Source organism: Lithobates pipiens, unplaced genomic scaffold, assembly GCF_037356315.1.
Source record: "Lithobates pipiens isolate NorthernLeopardFrog02 unplaced genomic scaffold, aLitPip1_a1.2 Scaffold_8, whole genome shotgun sequence".
Lineage (NCBI taxonomy): Eukaryota > Metazoa > Chordata > Amphibia > Anura > Ranidae > Lithobates > Lithobates pipiens.
The window spans coordinates 498,664,862-498,683,696 of record NW_027507903.1 but is presented as its reverse complement, the minus strand read 5'-3'; the positions used below and the strand labels follow the sequence as shown (position 1 = coordinate 498,683,696).

At 43.3% G+C, this 18,835-nt stretch overlaps 1 protein-coding gene across 3 annotated transcripts in view; it reads right to left on the bottom strand.

Annotated features, from left to right (window-relative positions):
- The window catches only part of STRA8 (stimulated by retinoic acid 8), a 66,238-nt gene that overhangs the window by 9,399 nt on the left and 38,004 nt on the right, over window positions 1-18,835 (bottom strand). For 2 of the 3 annotated variants that reach the window (XM_077469190.1, XM_077469191.1), the window contains exons 4-7: window positions 15,086-15,250; window positions 12,370-12,658; window positions 7,326-7,402; window positions 4,211-4,313 (exon numbers count right to left, since the gene is read on the bottom strand). In XM_077469190.1, coding sequence (XP_077325316.1) covers window positions 4,211-4,313; window positions 7,326-7,402; window positions 12,370-12,658; window positions 15,086-15,250 — 634 coding nt within the window. Of the gene's footprint in view, window positions 1-4,210; window positions 4,314-7,325; window positions 7,406-12,369; window positions 12,659-15,085; window positions 15,251-18,835 lie in introns of all 3 variants that reach the window. The other variant, XM_077469189.1, reaches the window with a different exon arrangement.

Sequence of the window (18,835 nt, the reverse complement as noted above, 5' to 3'; positions counted from 1 at the left end):
GCTGCAATAGGAAAATGTCACATTTTCCTATTGCCGCGAGCATGAGAAAGAAGTGACAATGTCGCCTCTCTAATAAAACCGGCATGGGTTCCCCTCCAGGAGCATACCAGGCCCTTAGGTCTGGTATGGATTTTATAAAATGGCATGGGGGTCCCCCCACAGTCCATACCAGACCCTTATGCGAGCATGCAGCCCGGCCAGTCAGGAAAGGGTGTGGGGACGAGCTAGTGCCCCCCCCCGAACCATACCAGGCCGCATGCCCTCAACATGGGGGGTGGGTGCTTCGGAGAAGGGGGGCACCCTGCGGCCCCCCCACCCCAAAGCACTTTGTCCCCATGTTGATGAGGACAAGGGCCTCTTCCCGACAATCTTGGCTGTTGGTTGTCAGGGTCTGCGAGCAGGGGGCTTATCAAAATCCAGGAGCCCCCTTTAATAAGGGGGCCCCAGATCCTGGCCCCCCACCCTATGTGAATGAGTATGGGGTATCGTACCCCTACCCATTCACCTGGGGAAAAGTCTCAATAAAGTCTCAATATCTCGTGCCCTCGGGCCTCTTCTCCCGCTCTGCGGTTCTTCTCCGCTCTCTTGTTCTTCTTCTGGGCTCATCAGCTATCTTCTTCTAGCTCTTTTACTAGTGGTGGCCCGGTGTTCTGTGACCTTTTTCCCTCTTTTCTTCCTATGTTGACACAATGCTCTCTCCCGCTGTAATACCGTGTGCGAGGTGCGCGACGAGTTATATAGGCTTGGGGTGGGGTCACCGTCATAAGGGGTAGGGGTCACCGTGTGACATCACCCGGTGACCGCTAGTAAAAGAGCTGGAAGAAGACAGCGGAGTAGCCCGGTAAAAGAACCGGAGAGCGGGAGAAGAACCAGAGACCGGGAGAAGAGTCTGGAGAACGCAGAGAAGAACCGGAGAGAGCGGAGAAGAACCGGAGAAAGCGGAGAAGAACCGGAGAGTGGGAGAAGATGCCGGAGAACACGAAGGAGTCGGAAGAAGACCCCCGGAACTGCCTAATAAATACATTTAAACCTGTATAGTGTATTTTTTTTAATTGACACTTTTCCCCCCAGGTGAATGGGTAGGGGTACGATACTCATTCATATAGGGTGGGAGGCCAGGATCAGGGGGCCCCCTTATTAAAGGGGGCTCCCAGATTCTGATCAGACCCCCACAACCAACAGCCAGGGTTATCGGAAAGAGGCCCTTGTCCTCATCAACATGGGGACAAGGTGCTTTGGGGTGGGGGGGCCGCAGACATTTTCCTATTGCAGCCAACGCGAGATGTACAGTGCCCTGTCGCCGAGAACCAGCGCAATGAGATTGGGATGGAAACACATTCTCGCGGTCAGGTACTGTAGAAGTATAATACCTGCTATTACCAACATGCCTCAGTTTTGTAGAAAACTAGTGCCAAGAGCATGATCATAAACAGACGGGTTAGGTCTGTGTCGCTTACTGGACTCCATTGAGGGACAGAAGACATCCAAAAACAGCTCTTGTTGAACTTAGAGAATATAAAAACAGAAGACAAGGTAGCAGCCTTACAAATCTGGGAACCATTTTTTTGTTGCCAAAAAGCTCTTGCAGATCTAGTAGAGCAGTAGTGGTCAACTTTCATGATATGAAGGGCCTCGACATCACAAAACGGCCACACATTCAATATTCAATGAGTATTCAGTGTCAGTGGACAGCAGGCACACAAGAGGATTTAGTCAAAGACTAATGGCATGATACAGGAAATGGTCAGAGACTGGACATAAAACAGAAGGTGATCAGAGACTGTGGAAAGGATACAAGAGATGCTCAGTGACTGTAGACATAGTACACGTTATAGTCAGAAACTACAGACATGATACAAAAGACATTCAGAGATGGCTGACATTAAAAACACAAGAGGATAAGAGTCTGCAGACATGGTACAAGAGATGATCAGACTGCCAACATGATACAAGAAAGAGATGGCCAGAGACAGGGGACATGCTTCAGGGGACTGTCATTAATTGGAGACATAATACATGAGACTGATAAAAATCACTGCTATAATGGGGCAATAGGAAAACACAGGTTAGTGTCTGTAGGGGCCCAGAGGCCTCAACAAAAATTGCCAAAAAGACTGCAGGGTGGGCACCAGAGTATTAATGTACAGTAAGCCTCAACAGGAAGCCAATTCTTAAGACCATTAGCTTAAATGATGTCTGTTTTAGCCACTTAGACATGATGGAACAAGATGATGGGCACCCTTCTGTGGTCCATCTGGGATGACAAAATGTGATTCAGTCTTCTGAAAGACGCAATGGCTAGAAAGAGACTTCCACAGCTTGAAACACATCCACAGGTCCTGGGCCTAAACATCACCTTGTGCCCAACAAATGCTCTTTGAAAGATAAGGTATCCAATTCAGAAACTCCTCCCGCTCAAAAAACAAACAAACAAAAAAAAAAAAACATTGTGGGTAAAAGAAGAGAGAAAGCAATGTCTTTAATGGTTTAAACAGTCAAACAGTGGTTTCTGAAGTGCAAAGAGAACCAGATTTAGATCCCATGGAGTAGGGAACCAAGCCTTAAGATAAAAAATGCTGTGAATTAGCTCTTTGGCTTTGGGAACAGTGAACAGGTAAGAGTAAAACCCCTGTAAGCATTCTACCACAGGAACTAGGAAAAGGACCCTCTGATCCAGAAGATTTGAGAGGGCCCGATAAGATCTGTTAATCTGTGCAGAGACACAGGAAAGTTGAAGTCAGAAAACGAGGAGGGGGCAGGGGACAAAACTTGAGTTTCTAACGCTATGACACCCCTTCTGCTCACAAGCATTTGGACTGCAAGCATTTGGAAAGGTCAAAAAGGCATACTCCCACTCTGGAGGTGCACCTTCATACCAAGGAAGAATTGTCAGGCTTGGAGTGTTATCCTTTGCAGGTGAATTGGGAGCGAGGATTGAATGTTAAACTTGAGTAAGTGGAGAAACAAAAGGGCTGCTGTGAAGGAGAGAATATGGGCTGACCTGCAGTTTTATTTATTTTTTGTTTGCCAATGTTCAGGCCTACTGTAGGCAGCAGTATAATCCAAAGGGTTTTGACTTCCTGTGTCCCTTAAAGGGTTGTAAAGGCAGAAGGTTTTTAATCTTTATGCATTAAGATAAAATGCCTTTTGTGTGCTGCAGCCCTCCTCAGCCCCCTAACACTTATCTGAGGTTCCTCTGTCCAGTGTTGTCCACATGTCTCAGCCGTCCAAGATTCTCCTTCCTTATTGACCGAGACACAGCAGTGGCACCATTGGATACTGCTGCTCTCGAAGTCAGCTAGCCAATCAGGGGAGAGAGGGGGCAGGGCCGGGTTGGGGCTCTGTGTCTGAATGGCCACAGGGAGCTGTGACTCAGGCTGCTTGCTGTGGGGGCACTGAACAGGAGGGACCAGGGTCACAGAAGGACCCGAGAAGACGAGAATCCAGGCTGCTCTGTGCAAATCCTCTGCAACAAAGCAGGTAAGTATAACGTTTTTTTATTATTTTTATAGGAAAAAAATAAAAATTAACAATCACTTTAAAATGGTTGTAAACCTAGTTACACCACTTGTACCTCCAGGTAAGCCTATAATAAGGCTTACCTATAGGTACTGTAACTATCTCCTAAACTTGCACAGTTTAGGAGATATTTACCATATAAGCTTGCGCCACCTCATCAGCCCATGCACACTGAAGAAACGGCCCGCTCGCACCGTTTCTTCAGCAGCTGTGCCGTGACCGGCGGCACGTGTGGGAGTGACATCATTATGGCTCCGACCAATCACAGCGCCAGAGCCTGCAAACCCTACAAGAACTCCGGGAGACATGTCGCTGGTCACAGCAGTATGCGGGGCCGCTGCAACAGCTTCAATCTAAGGTATTTCATAATGAGCTAGTGCATACTAGCTCATTATGCCTTTGTCTTACAGGGTTTTTTTTTAATGCTTATTGAGCGAGAAACAGTAGTTTATAATAAAATTGGAGGGCAGTACTGGCAAGTATGGATTGCAAACTAATCATTGATGCACCCTGAAACAAATGTTGACTTGTAATCTAAAGACTACATACAAATACTTAAAACAAATTGAATAAAACATACCCCTATGCACTTTTAAAGATTTGAAAAAAAAAAAAAAATGTAAGAATAAGTGACCAAAAACCATCCCACTTTACCTGTAAAGGCTTATAAAAACTAGTATCAGTTTTGTACCTTGGTGTAAGAGGAAAGACTGGACCTCAGGAAGTCATAGATTTGCTGGTACAGATAGAGGTTTCCTTCAGGGCTCTCCCAAGGGGAAAGTTCATGTAAACCACTTCAGGAAAAGCAAAAATGTTATATAGGCATGTGTGATACTGGGGAGCAAAGAGCAACATGATCTTTAGGTAAGAAAATGCAACACATTAACAAATAACTAATTTACTGAAACTGTATACATTGCCAAACATACTGGAAAAAGACACTCATGTCAGCACTAGCAGGGCAGAAACACTAAATCTGTAGAAGTGCACTGAATTGTGATGTCGCTCCTGTTAAGCCTTGCATGACACTTTACAAATCTCCACCCCCTTTACCCTCTTGATCCCTAATTATAAATGTTTTTCTTATTTCAGCCTGGCTGTGCGTGGCTTTGCCCACACAGCATCATGATCCAGATTTGATATTTATAACATTTAATGACTACAAGTCCCATCTGCCACCATGGCAGAAGGAACTCTGCAGATGTACATTTGGTGGCTCCATCTCTGTGTCAAGTTCCTCCTTCAATGAAGTGATGTCACAAAATAAACAAGCAGCACACTAATGCCACGTACACACGATCAGACTATAAGGCGGACTTAGTCTGGCGGAAGGAAGCATCGCTGGCCCCGTCACCTGGTATGGACTTAAAGGGGAAGCCCTACGCCGAAAAAAAAACGGCATGGGGGTCCCCTCCAGGTCGATATCAGACCCTTATCCGAGCACGCTACCCGGCCGGTCAGGAAAGGGGGTGGGGACGAGCGAGCGCCCCCCCCCCCCCGAGCCGTATCAGGCCGCGCGCCCTCAACATGGGGGGGTGTTTTGGGGAAGGGAGGGCCGCGCAGGCCCCCCCCCCACCCCAAATCACCTTGTCCCCATGTTGATGAGGACAAGGGCCTTTTCCGGACAACCCTGGCCGTTGGTTGTCGGGGTCTGCGGGCGGGGGGCTTATCGGAATCCGGGAGCCCCCTTTAACGGCCAGGGTTGTCGGGAAGAGGCCCTTGTCCCCATGTTGAGGGCAAGTCCGGCGGACAAATTTTGGTGCAAAACTACTTTCCAAGTTCGCCGGTCTTTTGGGTAAAAAAAATGCTGCCGGAGCCCACACACGGGCGGATTGTCCGGTGGACTCGACTCATAAGAGACTGAATGGATGCTGCTCATTCATGTGTGGTAGCTGTAGTCTGGCAGTAAGGTGGGAATTCTAGTCAATTATCCTTGATTGCATTTTCACAGAAGAATAACAGCCGTGAATCTAGCATGAAAGAGGTTGGTAGGTTGGAGCAGTAGCAAAATTAAATCACACCAGTTTGTAGCCCTTCCTGCAGCTCCATAACAGAAGGTCCTTATCTCTGTATGGACCTGAGCTATTTTCAACTTACAGCTTTCAGAGTTTGTAAATGGCACTATTGATTGTGTATGTCCTTTAATGGGTGTGCAAATGTTTATTAAAGAGATTTTTTTGTTTAAAAAAACAAACAAAAACAAAAAAATACACTAAAATCATTATTACACTCACATAGACAACTTAACTTAAAGTGGTTCTAAAGTCAGAAGGTTCTTTAATCATAATGCATTCCGTGCATTAATATAAAAACCTTCTGTGTGCAGCAGTCCCCCTTGACCTCCCTAATACGTACCTGAGCCCCATCTAGATCCAGCGATGTTGCACGAGTGTCTCCCGCTGCTGTCAAAGTCAGGGAGACCAATGAGGAGAGAGGGGGCAGGGCTGAGTTTTGGCTCCATGTCTGAATGGACACACAAAGCTGCGGCTAGGCTCAGGTGCGCCCATAGCAAGCTGCCACAAGAAAAGGAGGATCTGGGCTGCTCTGTGCAAAATCACTGCACAGGGCAGGTAAATATAACTTTTTTTTGTTTAAAAATAACATGAGACTTTAGTATCACTTTAAAAAAATCCTACTAAAACTTAAAAGTTAAAATTGTATAGAGTTAATAACAAACATTTTAAAAATTGTGCCTTTTCGTGGAAATGGTGATATTCAAATGTATGCAAAACTATAAGCAATCAATCTGGTGGTTGGTTATAGAACTATGGTATACATTGTGCTAATGCCCTGCATTGTGATAAAATGATGTAGGCATACCATTTTATTTCAACTTGATACATTTCAATGCACTTCAACATGCTGCCACACATAAGAGTTGAATGAATTAAAAAATAAAAAGTAAACCAGAAACAAAAAACACAAAATCAAGCACTGCGATGCTTGTAACAATGCATTGCAGCGATTGTGCACAACCTATATACTACAGCATGCAAGTAATTGCTCTTTGTACAGAGGATTCCTTTACTATTCTTCATTTATGAATAAAACACAGGAGTGATCAGTACCGGTTCATTTGGAAAAAGAAGGGATCCGTAAACATGACATATTTATTTAATCAACAGTTTTTTAGCAAAAGGGGATGCAGCCTAAGAGTCCATTCACACAGGGGCAACTTTGGATCCGACTTGAAGTTGTCCCAAGTTACCTCAAGTCGCGCAACATGATAAAATCAATGTAAGTGAATGGATCCGTCTTAATGCACACTAATGAAGTCGCTCCGACTTCAGAAAAGGTTCCTGTACTACTTCAATCCGACTTCTAGGCAACTTGTACCCATTGATTTTAATTGAAGTTGCCTCCAAGTCGGATCCCCTGTCTTAACTGAAGCAACTTTTCAGGAAGTAAAAAATAGTTTTCTAGGCAAACCCCTCCCTCCCACAGAGCTGATTATTATGTGATTGGCCACTGGCCAAGTCCTCTGTCCTGGAGGTAATTTCAAGTTGCCTTGTAAGTTGCCTCAAGTCGGGCAGTGATTCATACTCAAGTCGTGTCCAAGTTGCCTCCCAAAGTCTCACTGGAAGTCGTGTTGCCCCTGTGTGAATGGACTGTAAAACGGTAACTAAATTTTTTAAAATAACTACATAAACAAAATCACAATTATAATTTTTACTCCAACAAAAAAGAAAAATAGCCTCCCGCCACTGCAATGGCTCCAATAGAGGGGCTACCAACACAAAAACTGTCACCGCTAACTAAATTACACATAACATACAAACATAAAAGAAACTATATTGGGACTATACCTGGGGCTGGAGGTGGTCTGAATAGCACCATGGTTTAGAAAATCTGAAGCCACATCGAAAGCATCTTCAAACAGAATCTGCTGCCAGAATATAGAAAAAATGAAATTCAAGATGGTTCTACCTCCTCTGCACAGTTATATAGATTTGCAGGAATATACCGTACATTGTGCAAGGGATGGAAGGACATTCCATGAGCACTTCAAAGGTCAAAGTTTCAGAGTGGATTGTCAGTCCATTAAAATCTAAAATTTCTGTTAGAAGCTGTTGGATTGAGCTACAAATTATGCTCTTCCATCATTAGAGATTCCTAAATGTACTCTATCTGCAGTCCAGATTCAGCCCCCATTTTAGTGTTTCACATCTGCAGCAGCTGGATACGTTTCACTCGCCCTGCAAGGGTGAGTGAATGGTTGCAGCATATGGTTGGAGTTGGGAATTCAGTCCTGTAAGAAGCCAATGAATCAAATCAGCTCACAAACATCTAAAACTGAAATATCAAGATTTTTGGTTTACCTGTAAAATCCTTTTCTTGGAAGTACATTACAGGACACAAAGGAATTAATCTTGATCACTTGGGTTATTCACCTTCAGTGAATGGACACTGGCCAAAAAAAAAAAAAAGGCAGGATTCTCTGGTGCTGGTTGTTTATGAATGGAATCCTTCTTGGACTGTGAATGCATCACTTGTTTCTTGCCTATCCCCCTAATAGTCTTCTTAATTAGTAAGAGTGTGCTTTTTCCTACAGTCACTTTTTGGATACAGGCATTCAAAAATAGTCAGTCAATCTCTCAATCTGCTTTTTGCGGAGAATGTCTACTCACCAACACTTGAGCCACAGGATCCTTGGCATAGTCTTCCAAGGCCTTCAACAGTAAACTCAGGGCTTTTGGAAAGTCTTACAGTCGCTGCTGAACAGGGTCTTCCTGATCTAATTTCCTGGAATGACACCCACTTCGCCCAGATTTTAAGGGCTTGGCAAACTACCACTGCAGGCTGCAGAGCCACTCTTGTCAGAGAGAAGGATGCCCTAAAGAGGAACATTTACATCCTATCTGTGGTGTCCTTAAAGACCAGGACCACATCCGCTGCAACTGTCAGGGTCTTGTTGATAAGAAATGGTTTGATCACAAGCCGAAGAACTCAATTTTTTCTCATGGAGTACTGGTGCGTAAAGTGATTTGGTGTTGAAAACAGCTTTGCAGGAGAACCTCCCGATGAAATTGTAGGAGGACCTCCCTACCTGAAAAAGCAATTTGGAAGCCCATCCCACTGTCCTTCTCCTCACCCCTCTCTGCCTGTGCAAGGCCATGGCCTGCTGAGGTTTAATCTGGCCAAAGATTCAGTCTGGATTCTGCGTGATGTCAGTGTGGGGTCTGGAACCTGAACAAAATGACAGATATGCACTGAGGTCATTGCAGGTGCACTGTACCCGATTCCCCCCCCCCCTTCACAGACAGTCACTGTAATATGGTACCCTATAAAACTGCACCTGGCCACAGCTGCCCAAAGCCTCTAAACTCAGGACATGGTCAAGGGGGCTCTGCCACTTCTTCACAAGGGGAGAATGTCACTACTCCACATACATACTAGGCCCAGATTTCACCCATCATGGTAGGGGTAACCTGCAGGGGCTATAGTGACTTGACTCACCTCCAAGAGGACCATTGCCCAAAACTTGAAGAACACCCTGTCAGTGTTGCCACCTGGGCATGGTGTAGACCAGAGGTCGCTGTCTGCAGGGTTCAGTGCTGAACAGCAGACAGTACAGGTTGTCCCTGCTCTTGCAAGCGGGATACGGATTCCGTCCCTCTCTGCTGGCTGTAGCGATAAATCTGAAAAGAGCCCACATCTGCCCCAATAGATGTGTAAGGAACAGGCCAGGAGATGTGGGAACAAGTCTGAACAAAAAATAGATTTTCAGAGGCAGACAACAAAGCATCCATCGCCTTCAGACACTACTGAAAAGCAGAGGCATTTTTTTGGCCAGTGTCCATTCACCTAAAGGCAGAAGGATAACCCAAATATTCACGATTACTAATTAACTCCTCTGTGCCCTGTGATGTACAATTACGAAATCAGATTTGGGTGAAATTACACAATACAAAAAGGTAAACTAAAATGTACTGTAGTTTTCTGTCATTAATGTAACAATTACAGAACAGTAAATTTTTACAAGAACGTTTCGAAAGTACACACAGATATGTATATTCCCTCTCCATAGTCAACAAACCTATTAAACAATTGCTGAGATTTAAACCAGTCTGAGCTGCCTCATAGCCCAAAATTGTTACGAAGGTCCTTGTTCAGGCACTTCCGGCTATAGGGTGATAACGCTCTGACCCCATCTCCCAGCTGTGCTCCTGTGTTGTCACCTGGGTTTCTGTTGGCAACCATTTCCACATCTTTACACAGACATGGTTCATTGTTGTCACCATCAATAATCCACCCTGAGAAATGTAATGCAGACATTGCTGCAGTGCATATAGCCATGAACTGACAGGATATCAACAGCACTGAGATGTAACTGAAGGGTGAAAAAAGATTTAAAACATTTAAAATGCTATTAAACTCAAAAATTTTATATATTATGGCTTACCAATCATTAGATGTGCTGGTTGCATTAGTTTTCTATTTTTAGGCTTGTTTTCATCTGTTGATCTGGCAAGTAACACCCTTCATTTTACATGAATAAATAAAAGCTGATCATCTTAACTGATACACTTGCAGGAGAGCTTGTTTTGTTGAAAAAACACAGGCTAGGGCTTAATGTACACGGGACGTTTTTACAACCTCTCCTGAACTATTTAACTTGACAGATAAAAACCCACATTTAAAAACGTCCATTTTACCATGTTTACATGCCGCGTTTGAAAAAGAAGAAAAATATATATTTTTTAAATAGCCAAAAATGAAAAATGCCTGTAAACTAAATGAGGCTAAACACCGGTACCACGTTTAGCTGTGTTTGGTGTCTGAAGCTTCGGCGTCTGAACTCTTTTTTTTGCCTTCAAAAGAAAAAAAAACATCTAAAAAGGCAACTACCTAAAAACGACATTAAAAGCACCTGTGTACACGTACACATAAGATAACATTGGATGAGTTCAGGGCCAGCTGAAAAAAGCAGCCAACTGCCTCTGAACGTTCGTTTACCAGCAGCAGTGTACATGAGGCCTCACTGTTGGTTTACCAGGTGAAATAAGGTGAAAATAAAATAAAGCCTAAGGCCTCATGTAAACTGCTGCTGGACGTTTAGGAGCAGTTGGGCATTTTTTTCAACTGTTCCTGAACTCTCCTCTATGTTATCTTATCAGTACATGCATACAGGGTTGTTTATAGTAGTTTCTAGGCAGTTGCGTTTAGAAGCTTTTTTTGGGATCGAGAGACAGAGAGATAGAGATGGAGATAGAAAAAAGGATTATAGAGAGAGGAGAGAAATATATGGAGAGAGATGTAGGGCAAGAGATTGATAAATATATACACACACCGTATATACTCGAGTATAAGCCGAGATTTTCAGCCTCTTTTTTTAGGCTGAAAGTGCCCCCCTCGGCTTATACTCGAGTCACCGCCGTCTGTCTACCCGATCAGCGTGTCGAGCAGACAGACGGCGGCCATTCAACTATTCAAAAGCCGCGCCTCCCTGTCTGTGATAGGCGGAACACTCAATTTCCCAGCAGTCAGTGGTCCGCCTATCACGGACATCCGCTCATCCTCATACTACGGACGAGAGGATGTCCGTGATAGGCGGAACACAGACTGCTGGGAAATTGAGTGTTCCGCCTATCACAGACGGAGGCGCGGCTTTTGAACAGTGGAATGGCCGCCGTCTGTCAGACGAGAAGAGGTGCGGCGATCCTGGCATGGCCGCCGTATGTGCAGAAGCACACAGGCTCGGGACACAGGTAGGCTGGACACACAAGGCTGCACAGGGATACAGGGCTGGACACACAGGGATGGACGGACACACAGGGATGGACACACAGGGCTGGACACACAGGGATGGACGGACACACAGGGATGGACGGACACACAGGGATGGACGGACACACAGGGATGGACGGACACACAGGGATGGACAGGCATGTCTCACCCTCGGCTTATACACGAGTCAATAAGTTTTCCCATTTTTTTGGGGGTAAATTAGGGGCCTCGGCTTATATTCGGATCGACCTATACTCGAGTATATACGGTACCTGAGAGTCACCAACAGATGTTCCTCTGGTGGCACGCTTTTCCTCATGTTGGTGTCCATGCGAACTAGACGGGGTCTTACCTTTTCCAAGAGAACGTCAAAGGTGGCAAATGACGTGTGTAAAATTTAAAAAATTTACACCGCTGAACATACATATTAGAAAGTATCCTGTGGACATGAGTTGAGCCATCAATGGATGTGTCCAGTAGTGACAAACTCTTGTCCTCTCACGCAATTTTCTACGTTTTTGGAGCCTCAGCAAAAGCAACATCAGGAGCATTTCCTCACACATGCTCATCATGGGATCCATATTAACAAACCAACCAAAAAACAACATCTATCTACAAGCACACTGCTTTCCCAGCTGATACACTGTTCTCTCACAGAATGGCTGAAATAGTTAATAAATACTTATTTTTAATGCTTTCTAATCATTTGGGAGGGTCTCCTGAGGTTATCTTTAGTAAACGCTCCTGAACGCAAATGCAGCTAAACGCGGCTTGTAAACGCTAAACACAAAGTTTTTAAACGTGGATTACTAGCCGCGATGTTGCAGCGTTCAGGAGAGGTTGAGAAATGTCCTGTGTACATGAAGCCTTAAAAAGCTAACCAATGCAGCTAGGGAGTAATATAATAAAATGTTTCCTTTTGGGTTTAAAACTGTTTTTTTTTTTTTGTTTTTGTTTTTTTAAATAAAAGTAAATTAACTTTACATTCACTTTAGGCTGATTCACCCATATAAAATACATGTAATCCCCTTTAACCCCTTACAAAATAAGTCACTACAACAGAGAGCGTTACACATCACTGCAAAATTATACAGACAGTATAGGACAATATAAGTTTCTCACTTCTTCTGGGGTGGAGGAAAGGAATGAGCTTGTGGCCTCCTGGCTCCCTGTCGAGCTTTCTTTTGCACCCCCGTCGGTGCAGCCTAAGTCAGACAGAAACGTGAAGAAGCAGGGAGTACTTTGAGCCTGGGGGATACCATACTGGTAGATGCTGGAATCCCCCTCCCGCTTAAGATCTTGCCACAGGTTAGCAACGACTTTGGACACCACAGGTTGTGCAAACTGTTCTGGGGAAACCATATGGCTCTCTGCCAGCATATCCATCATATGCTTATAAAAATGCAGGTACCTGTGATGAAAGCAGAATTAGCCTCATCAGATGATCAACAGAACAGAAAAGAAAAGCAGAGCCTAGCCATAGATTTTGGCTTTGGAGCACGGCACAACAATTGCATTTGGAGGGTTTTTGGGGGCCAAAACAATTAACTTGTGCAGCTATATCCCTCACTCCTTAAAGTGGCTGTAAACACTTTACAACCACTTTATACTACAGGCAAGCCTATAATTAGGCTTACCAGTAGATACACTGGCTATTGCCTAAACCTAAATCGGCACATGCGCATTTAGGCAAACTGAAGCAACGCCATGTACGTGCCGTTGCTTCAGTTGTACTGTGCCGTTACTTACGGCTCTCACACCCATGCGGCTCTGGCCAATAACAGCTCTGGAGCCGCGATACCCAGGAGCAACCTCCTGGGGAGATGTCGGCCGCCGGAGCAGTGAACAAGGACCACTGTGGGGGCTTCGATCTCAGGTAAGTAATTCATAAAGAGCTAGTATGCTATGCATGTCTTCCAGGTTTTTTTTTTTTGGAAATTTTTTAAAATGGTTTACAACCACTTTAATGCTGGATGACAGACAAACAGCAAATTTCTATAGGGATTTGAACTACTTTTATCAGCTTTCCATTGCAAAAACAATCACATCAAGGCAACTTATAGCCATCCCTATCGTATAACCTGAAGGTAAGTAGACATGGATGTGTTTTGGGTTTATAAAGCTGGTTGCAATAAATCTTCCCCATGTATGGTCAACATAGTAATTAACCTGATCCTAACACTTTCCAGAATCCTCACGCTCTGGCTTTCTGCCTACCCCAAAAGTTTGCATTGAGCTTAAAGTGAATTTGTGGCTAGGCTATGGACTAGAGCTGTATGATTAATCGTTAAGAATCAAAATCACAATCTTTTTCTCTTCCTGTCATGATTCTTTAACAAGTGCAGAGAGTTCTCACAGCTGGGAAAAAATAAAAATAAAATCTGGCCAGCCTGCCAAGTTTAATCACAACACACAAATAAGTAGAAACAAAGTATCTTTTCGTTCTTTTATCAAAAGGTAAGAAACTCCAGCGAGTAAATGAAGGGCGTTTAACCATTTAAAGACCAAACCTTTTCTGACATGTTGATTACAAGTAAAAAATCATTATTTTCTGCTAGAAAATTACTTGGAACAAGAATAAAATGGTGGTTGTTTCAATATTTTATGTTACACCGTATTTGCACAGCAGTCTTTCAAACACAATTTTTTTTTTTTAAAAGACACTAACGAATAAAAAAAAATAAACAGTAAAGTTAGCCCAATTTTTTTGTATAATGTGAAAGATGTTACACTGCGAGAATCGTGATCTTTATTCTAAGCAAAAAAATTGCTATTCTCATGTTAGCCAAAATCGTGCAGCTCTACTATGGACATCTGAGTATTTAACCAAGTGGTAAATGTTCCTTTGGAAAAGCCTTCACTGTCCCCTTTAGTTGTTGGCACCATGGAGCAATTAATCCTCAAATTTCATAGTAGAAGCACAGAAGTCATTAAGAGTGCTCTCTCTGGCACTCCCTCTTCCCAGCAGTGGCTTAGCAGCTCAGCTCCCTGTTCAAACATTGACTTAACAGCTGTTTCCTCTGTTCCCTCCATGCAGCAGAGAATCAGCAGCTCAGCTCGCCCTGCAAGCACTGACTTGGCAGCTCAGTTCATTCTACTCTTCTCTCCCAGAAGTAACTCAGCAGCTCAGCTTACCCTGCTCCTCTCTCCCAGCAGTAACTCAGCAGCTCAGATTACCCTGCTCCTCTCTCCCAGCAGTAACTCAGCTTACCCTGCTCCTCTCTCCCAGCAGTGACTCAGTAGCTCAGTTTACCCTGTTCCTCTCTCCCAGCAAGTCAGCCCACTTGGTTTCCCCTCCCAGCACTGACTAAGCAGCACAGCAGTAGATCTACACTCAAATACTAAAGGAAATTTAGTCAGGAGTAACTAACCTACCAAAGCCTTTTACACCCTAAAAAAAAAAAAAATATATATATATATATATATATATATATATATATATATATATAAAAATTACTTGGGAATCCATATTAGTCCTACATTTACTGTCAAGTTTATCAGCTGATGCTGTTAAATAAAGATGATGATTTTGGAAGTAAAGTCAGGAGACAGGTCAGGCAGACCTACTTATGGTTTTGCCTGTATACTAGCTCCCTGACTATATCACCAAAGATTTTACCAAAGATCAGTTCAAAGAATCAGGAGACATTTATTTAAACCATGTTTAATACCGGTTGCTTCAGTGGGTTTACAGAAATGTTGTTTCATTTACTCAAGTTCAGTAAATAAAAAATAAAAAATGTAATTATAATTACCTGTGTGTATCTTCTAACAACTGTTCAGCAAAAATAACCCTGGGCTAAATAAAGAAAAAAAAAAAAAAAGGGAAAGATTTTACCTTTCAAATTCAATAAGATCTGGAGAGGTAAGGGGCTCTGGGGTCTGCGATTTGTCAGTCAGCAATTCTTCCACTGCTTCTTCCAGCTCCACTTCAAAATCTGACTGAAGGTGCCAGAACATTCTCTCGCTTTCAGATGTCACCGCAGAGTTGGCAAGAGCGCCCCTAACAGTTAAACAGCACGTGTTACAGACAAGACTGAGAGACTCCGTTTTTTAAATCCCTTTCTGAGCCAAAACTTTGCGCACTGGTGGCTCTGGATTACTGACATCTTTAATGCACTCAGATTGGTTTGCCATCAAACAATCATTATGAAAGCTATGACAAAACATCAGTGAAACCTTCCAACCTGCATGTGATCAAACTAAGCCATCATCTTGCAGATGGCACTGCAGACTGAAGAAGAAATTCATATGTTTAATACTATAAGATTTATATACAATTACAGTATTAAAAATGACTTACATTAAAAAGGAAACTTTTTTTGCTTATTTTTAATATATAATAATAAAATACAGAACAAAGTTTTTAATAAAATAGTGTACCAATAAAATATAGTAGAAAGCACCTGTAGTAATTCCCTGAGGGGGTGAGCAGTCAGTGCACTGGCTTGTAGTGTCCTCCTAGCAACCAAGCAAACATGTAGATGAAAGAAAGCCAGTAGCTCGATCTTCCACAATCAATACGTTTATTAATCCAGGTGTGATACAAAATATTACAGGGCTTATGTGTTTCAGCATGTAGCCTTAGTCATGGCTATAGGGTCGAGGAACTCGTCAGGGCTGCCCCCTATCCCTCATATTTGTCCTTGCCCTGGAACAAAATATTAAAATACAGCCTAATATACATGGCTTATACACTGCAAAGCTTAAAGAGACCCTCTACTGCAACTAATTACTTAAACTGATTGTGGATCACATCCCTGATACATAGAGTCAAAACATGAATTCCTCATGTTGGGACCTTAGACCCCATTCACACCTGAGCGTTTTGTAGCTTGAAGCCTGAAGCTACAAAATGCTAGAGGGGAAAAAATCTATTATTCTCAATGGAGATGGTTCACATCTCCATTTCATGTCGCCTGATGCTGAACGCCTGAAGCTCAAACAAGTTCCGGACCCTTTTTTGTCACTTGAATTGAGCAGATTTGGGCGTTTTTCTTCTTTTAACATTGGTGACCTTTTGCCCTGCACAAAATCGCGGCAAATCGCGGTAAAAAAACGCTGCAATTTTCTGCTTGAAAACGCTACGCTCAGGTGTGAATGCAACCTTAAACCGGGCCACCAACAGTTTGATGGAAAAAAAAAATATTCAAAATGTATTACACATTGATAGTATATAACAGGAACATGTTGATATGCACAACAAATACAAATATTGAGAGCAAAAATGGAAATCAGCTACAAGGAAAAGCCCAGAGCTTTGTCAGACAGACAGAACGTCCAACGCATATCGAAAAACAAAACGTAGATCTTCGTCATTTTGACTCTAACTTTAAGATCCATAAAGGAACATCCAGATATCTGGCTGATGGATACAACCATCTTTAACCCTTGATACACACTATCAACCGGACCCCCATCAAAAAGGGAAAGTACTATTCTACCTCTCCTCTATAGCTACGGTCTATGTAAAGTTATACCACTAAGTTATACAATAAGACCATCCCACAGCATACGGAACCCTGGTTGATGTCATTCAAGTTCTCTGTTGCTTGTGTGCTGCTCTGACGGACATAGCTTTTTTTAAATTTTGAGTTATGTTTTGTCTTTATGGGTGGAGCATCAACATTTGGGATATAAGCTACAGATCTGGAATCCACAAACTCTCTGTCCATGAAGATCTGCATTTTGTTTTTCGAAATGCGTTGGATGTTCTGTCTGTCTGACAAAGCTCTGGGCTTTTCCTTGCTGCTGGTTTCCATTTATGCACCCCAATATTTGTATTTGTTGTGTATAGCCCCATGTTCATGTTGTTATATACTATCAATGTGTAATAAATTGTGGATATTTTACCATCAAACTGTTTGTGGCCCAGTTTCAAGTCCGAATCTGAGGAATTCATGTTTTAACTCTATACTCTACAAAGCCAGCAGTGTGGCAGACGATTTCTTGTTAACTTTGATCCAACCTCAAATTACTTTGCCCAACTTACTGTTTACTCATCCAAATTTCTCTGGCCCTCAAAATTTCCCTACCCAATTCCACACTCAATTTGCTTAAATCATGCTTTAAATTTACTTGGGCCACTAAAAAGATTTGATATAGTATAGCATGAAATATTCCAATAATTTGCTCTCTGCCCACCTTCTCTGCTTCTTTTAAAGCAATCCTCTTTTCCAACCAGGACTCCACCTTCCACCTTTGTTTGGTGAACTACACACAAATTCACCTCAGGCTTCTTACCTTTGGAGAAGTCCTCAGTGATATCATGGCCAACCCTCAGGGAACAGTTTAAGGGCACCGTTCTCCAAACTATTTTGCTATACCCAACTTTGAAACTAGCTTACTTCACTTATCTGTGACAAAGACCTCTCCTCCTTTCTGACCATTTTCGAACATACATGTCACCATACCCCTCTGCCGTTTAAATAGATGTCTACAGTCTGTTCTCAACTCAACAACTGCCTTCTCCTAATATGCACACCTATGTTACCAAATAGGAAGGAGCTTTAAAAGCCAATAAACCTCAAAATAATTGGTGTGATATACAGTCCACCACTGCCAATAGTACTATTAATTTTACTACTCTTAAATCAGCACTTAAGGTTTTACTTAGATGTTACTTGGTGCCTTCTAGACGTTTCCTCGACAATTGGGATTCTGTTTTAGAGGTTGCCAGGTGGTGGGTGATGTTCTCCATACTTGGTGGACTTGCCTAATGCTTAGTTGTTTTTGGACTAAAAAGTTTGCACTTCTGAATGGGTTATTTGGGATTTGCCTCCCTAGAGATCCCTGGCTTGTCTTTCTACATTTTAAAACCACCAGGTATTACCAAGCAACCATTTAGAATAACACATTGTGTCCTTTTTGTCTCCAAACTGACAATCACTATAGCTTGGAAGAAACAAGTTACTTGTTTTTTCGAAGATGAAACCAGACTAGACAGTTTCTTCTTAAAACAACATTTGACCAGCATTCTTACAAATAACCAAGCCAAATTCTCCAAGATCTGAGATACATGGATTACATATCACCATCCAGCTCTTTTGGGATAACACTTGCCTGCCCATCAAGAGCCCACGTGGTAATCGGGAATTCTCTATGTCCTGCCTCTTTCCCACTTCTCCTTCCCCCCCCCCCCCTCCTCTCTTCCATCGTATCCTAGAGCTTCGGCTTTTCTTATTTCTAGCTTCACCTACCATCTTTGCTTTTCTCCCCCTTCCCTTTTTCGGATACTGACCGTCAGCTAGCCCCGAGCTGACACTAGCTATAGAGGGGGACTCTGATGGGGGACAGAACTCTGTGTGTGGGGGCTGTGAAGGACACAAACGTGTGTTTTAGGGGGGCTCTGATGGGGACAAAACTGTGTGGGGTGGCTCTGATATGGATGCAGAGGCTTGGGGGGGGGGGGGCTGATGGGACACAAGAAGGTGTGTGTGTGTGTGTGCGCTCTGATGGGGGGGACACAAGTGTGGAGGGGGCTCTGATGGGGACACAAGTGTGGAGGGGGGGGCTCTGCTGGGGACACAAACTGTGTGCGTGTGTGGGGCACAAGTGTGTAGGGGAGGGACATGTTGGGGGGGGTGGC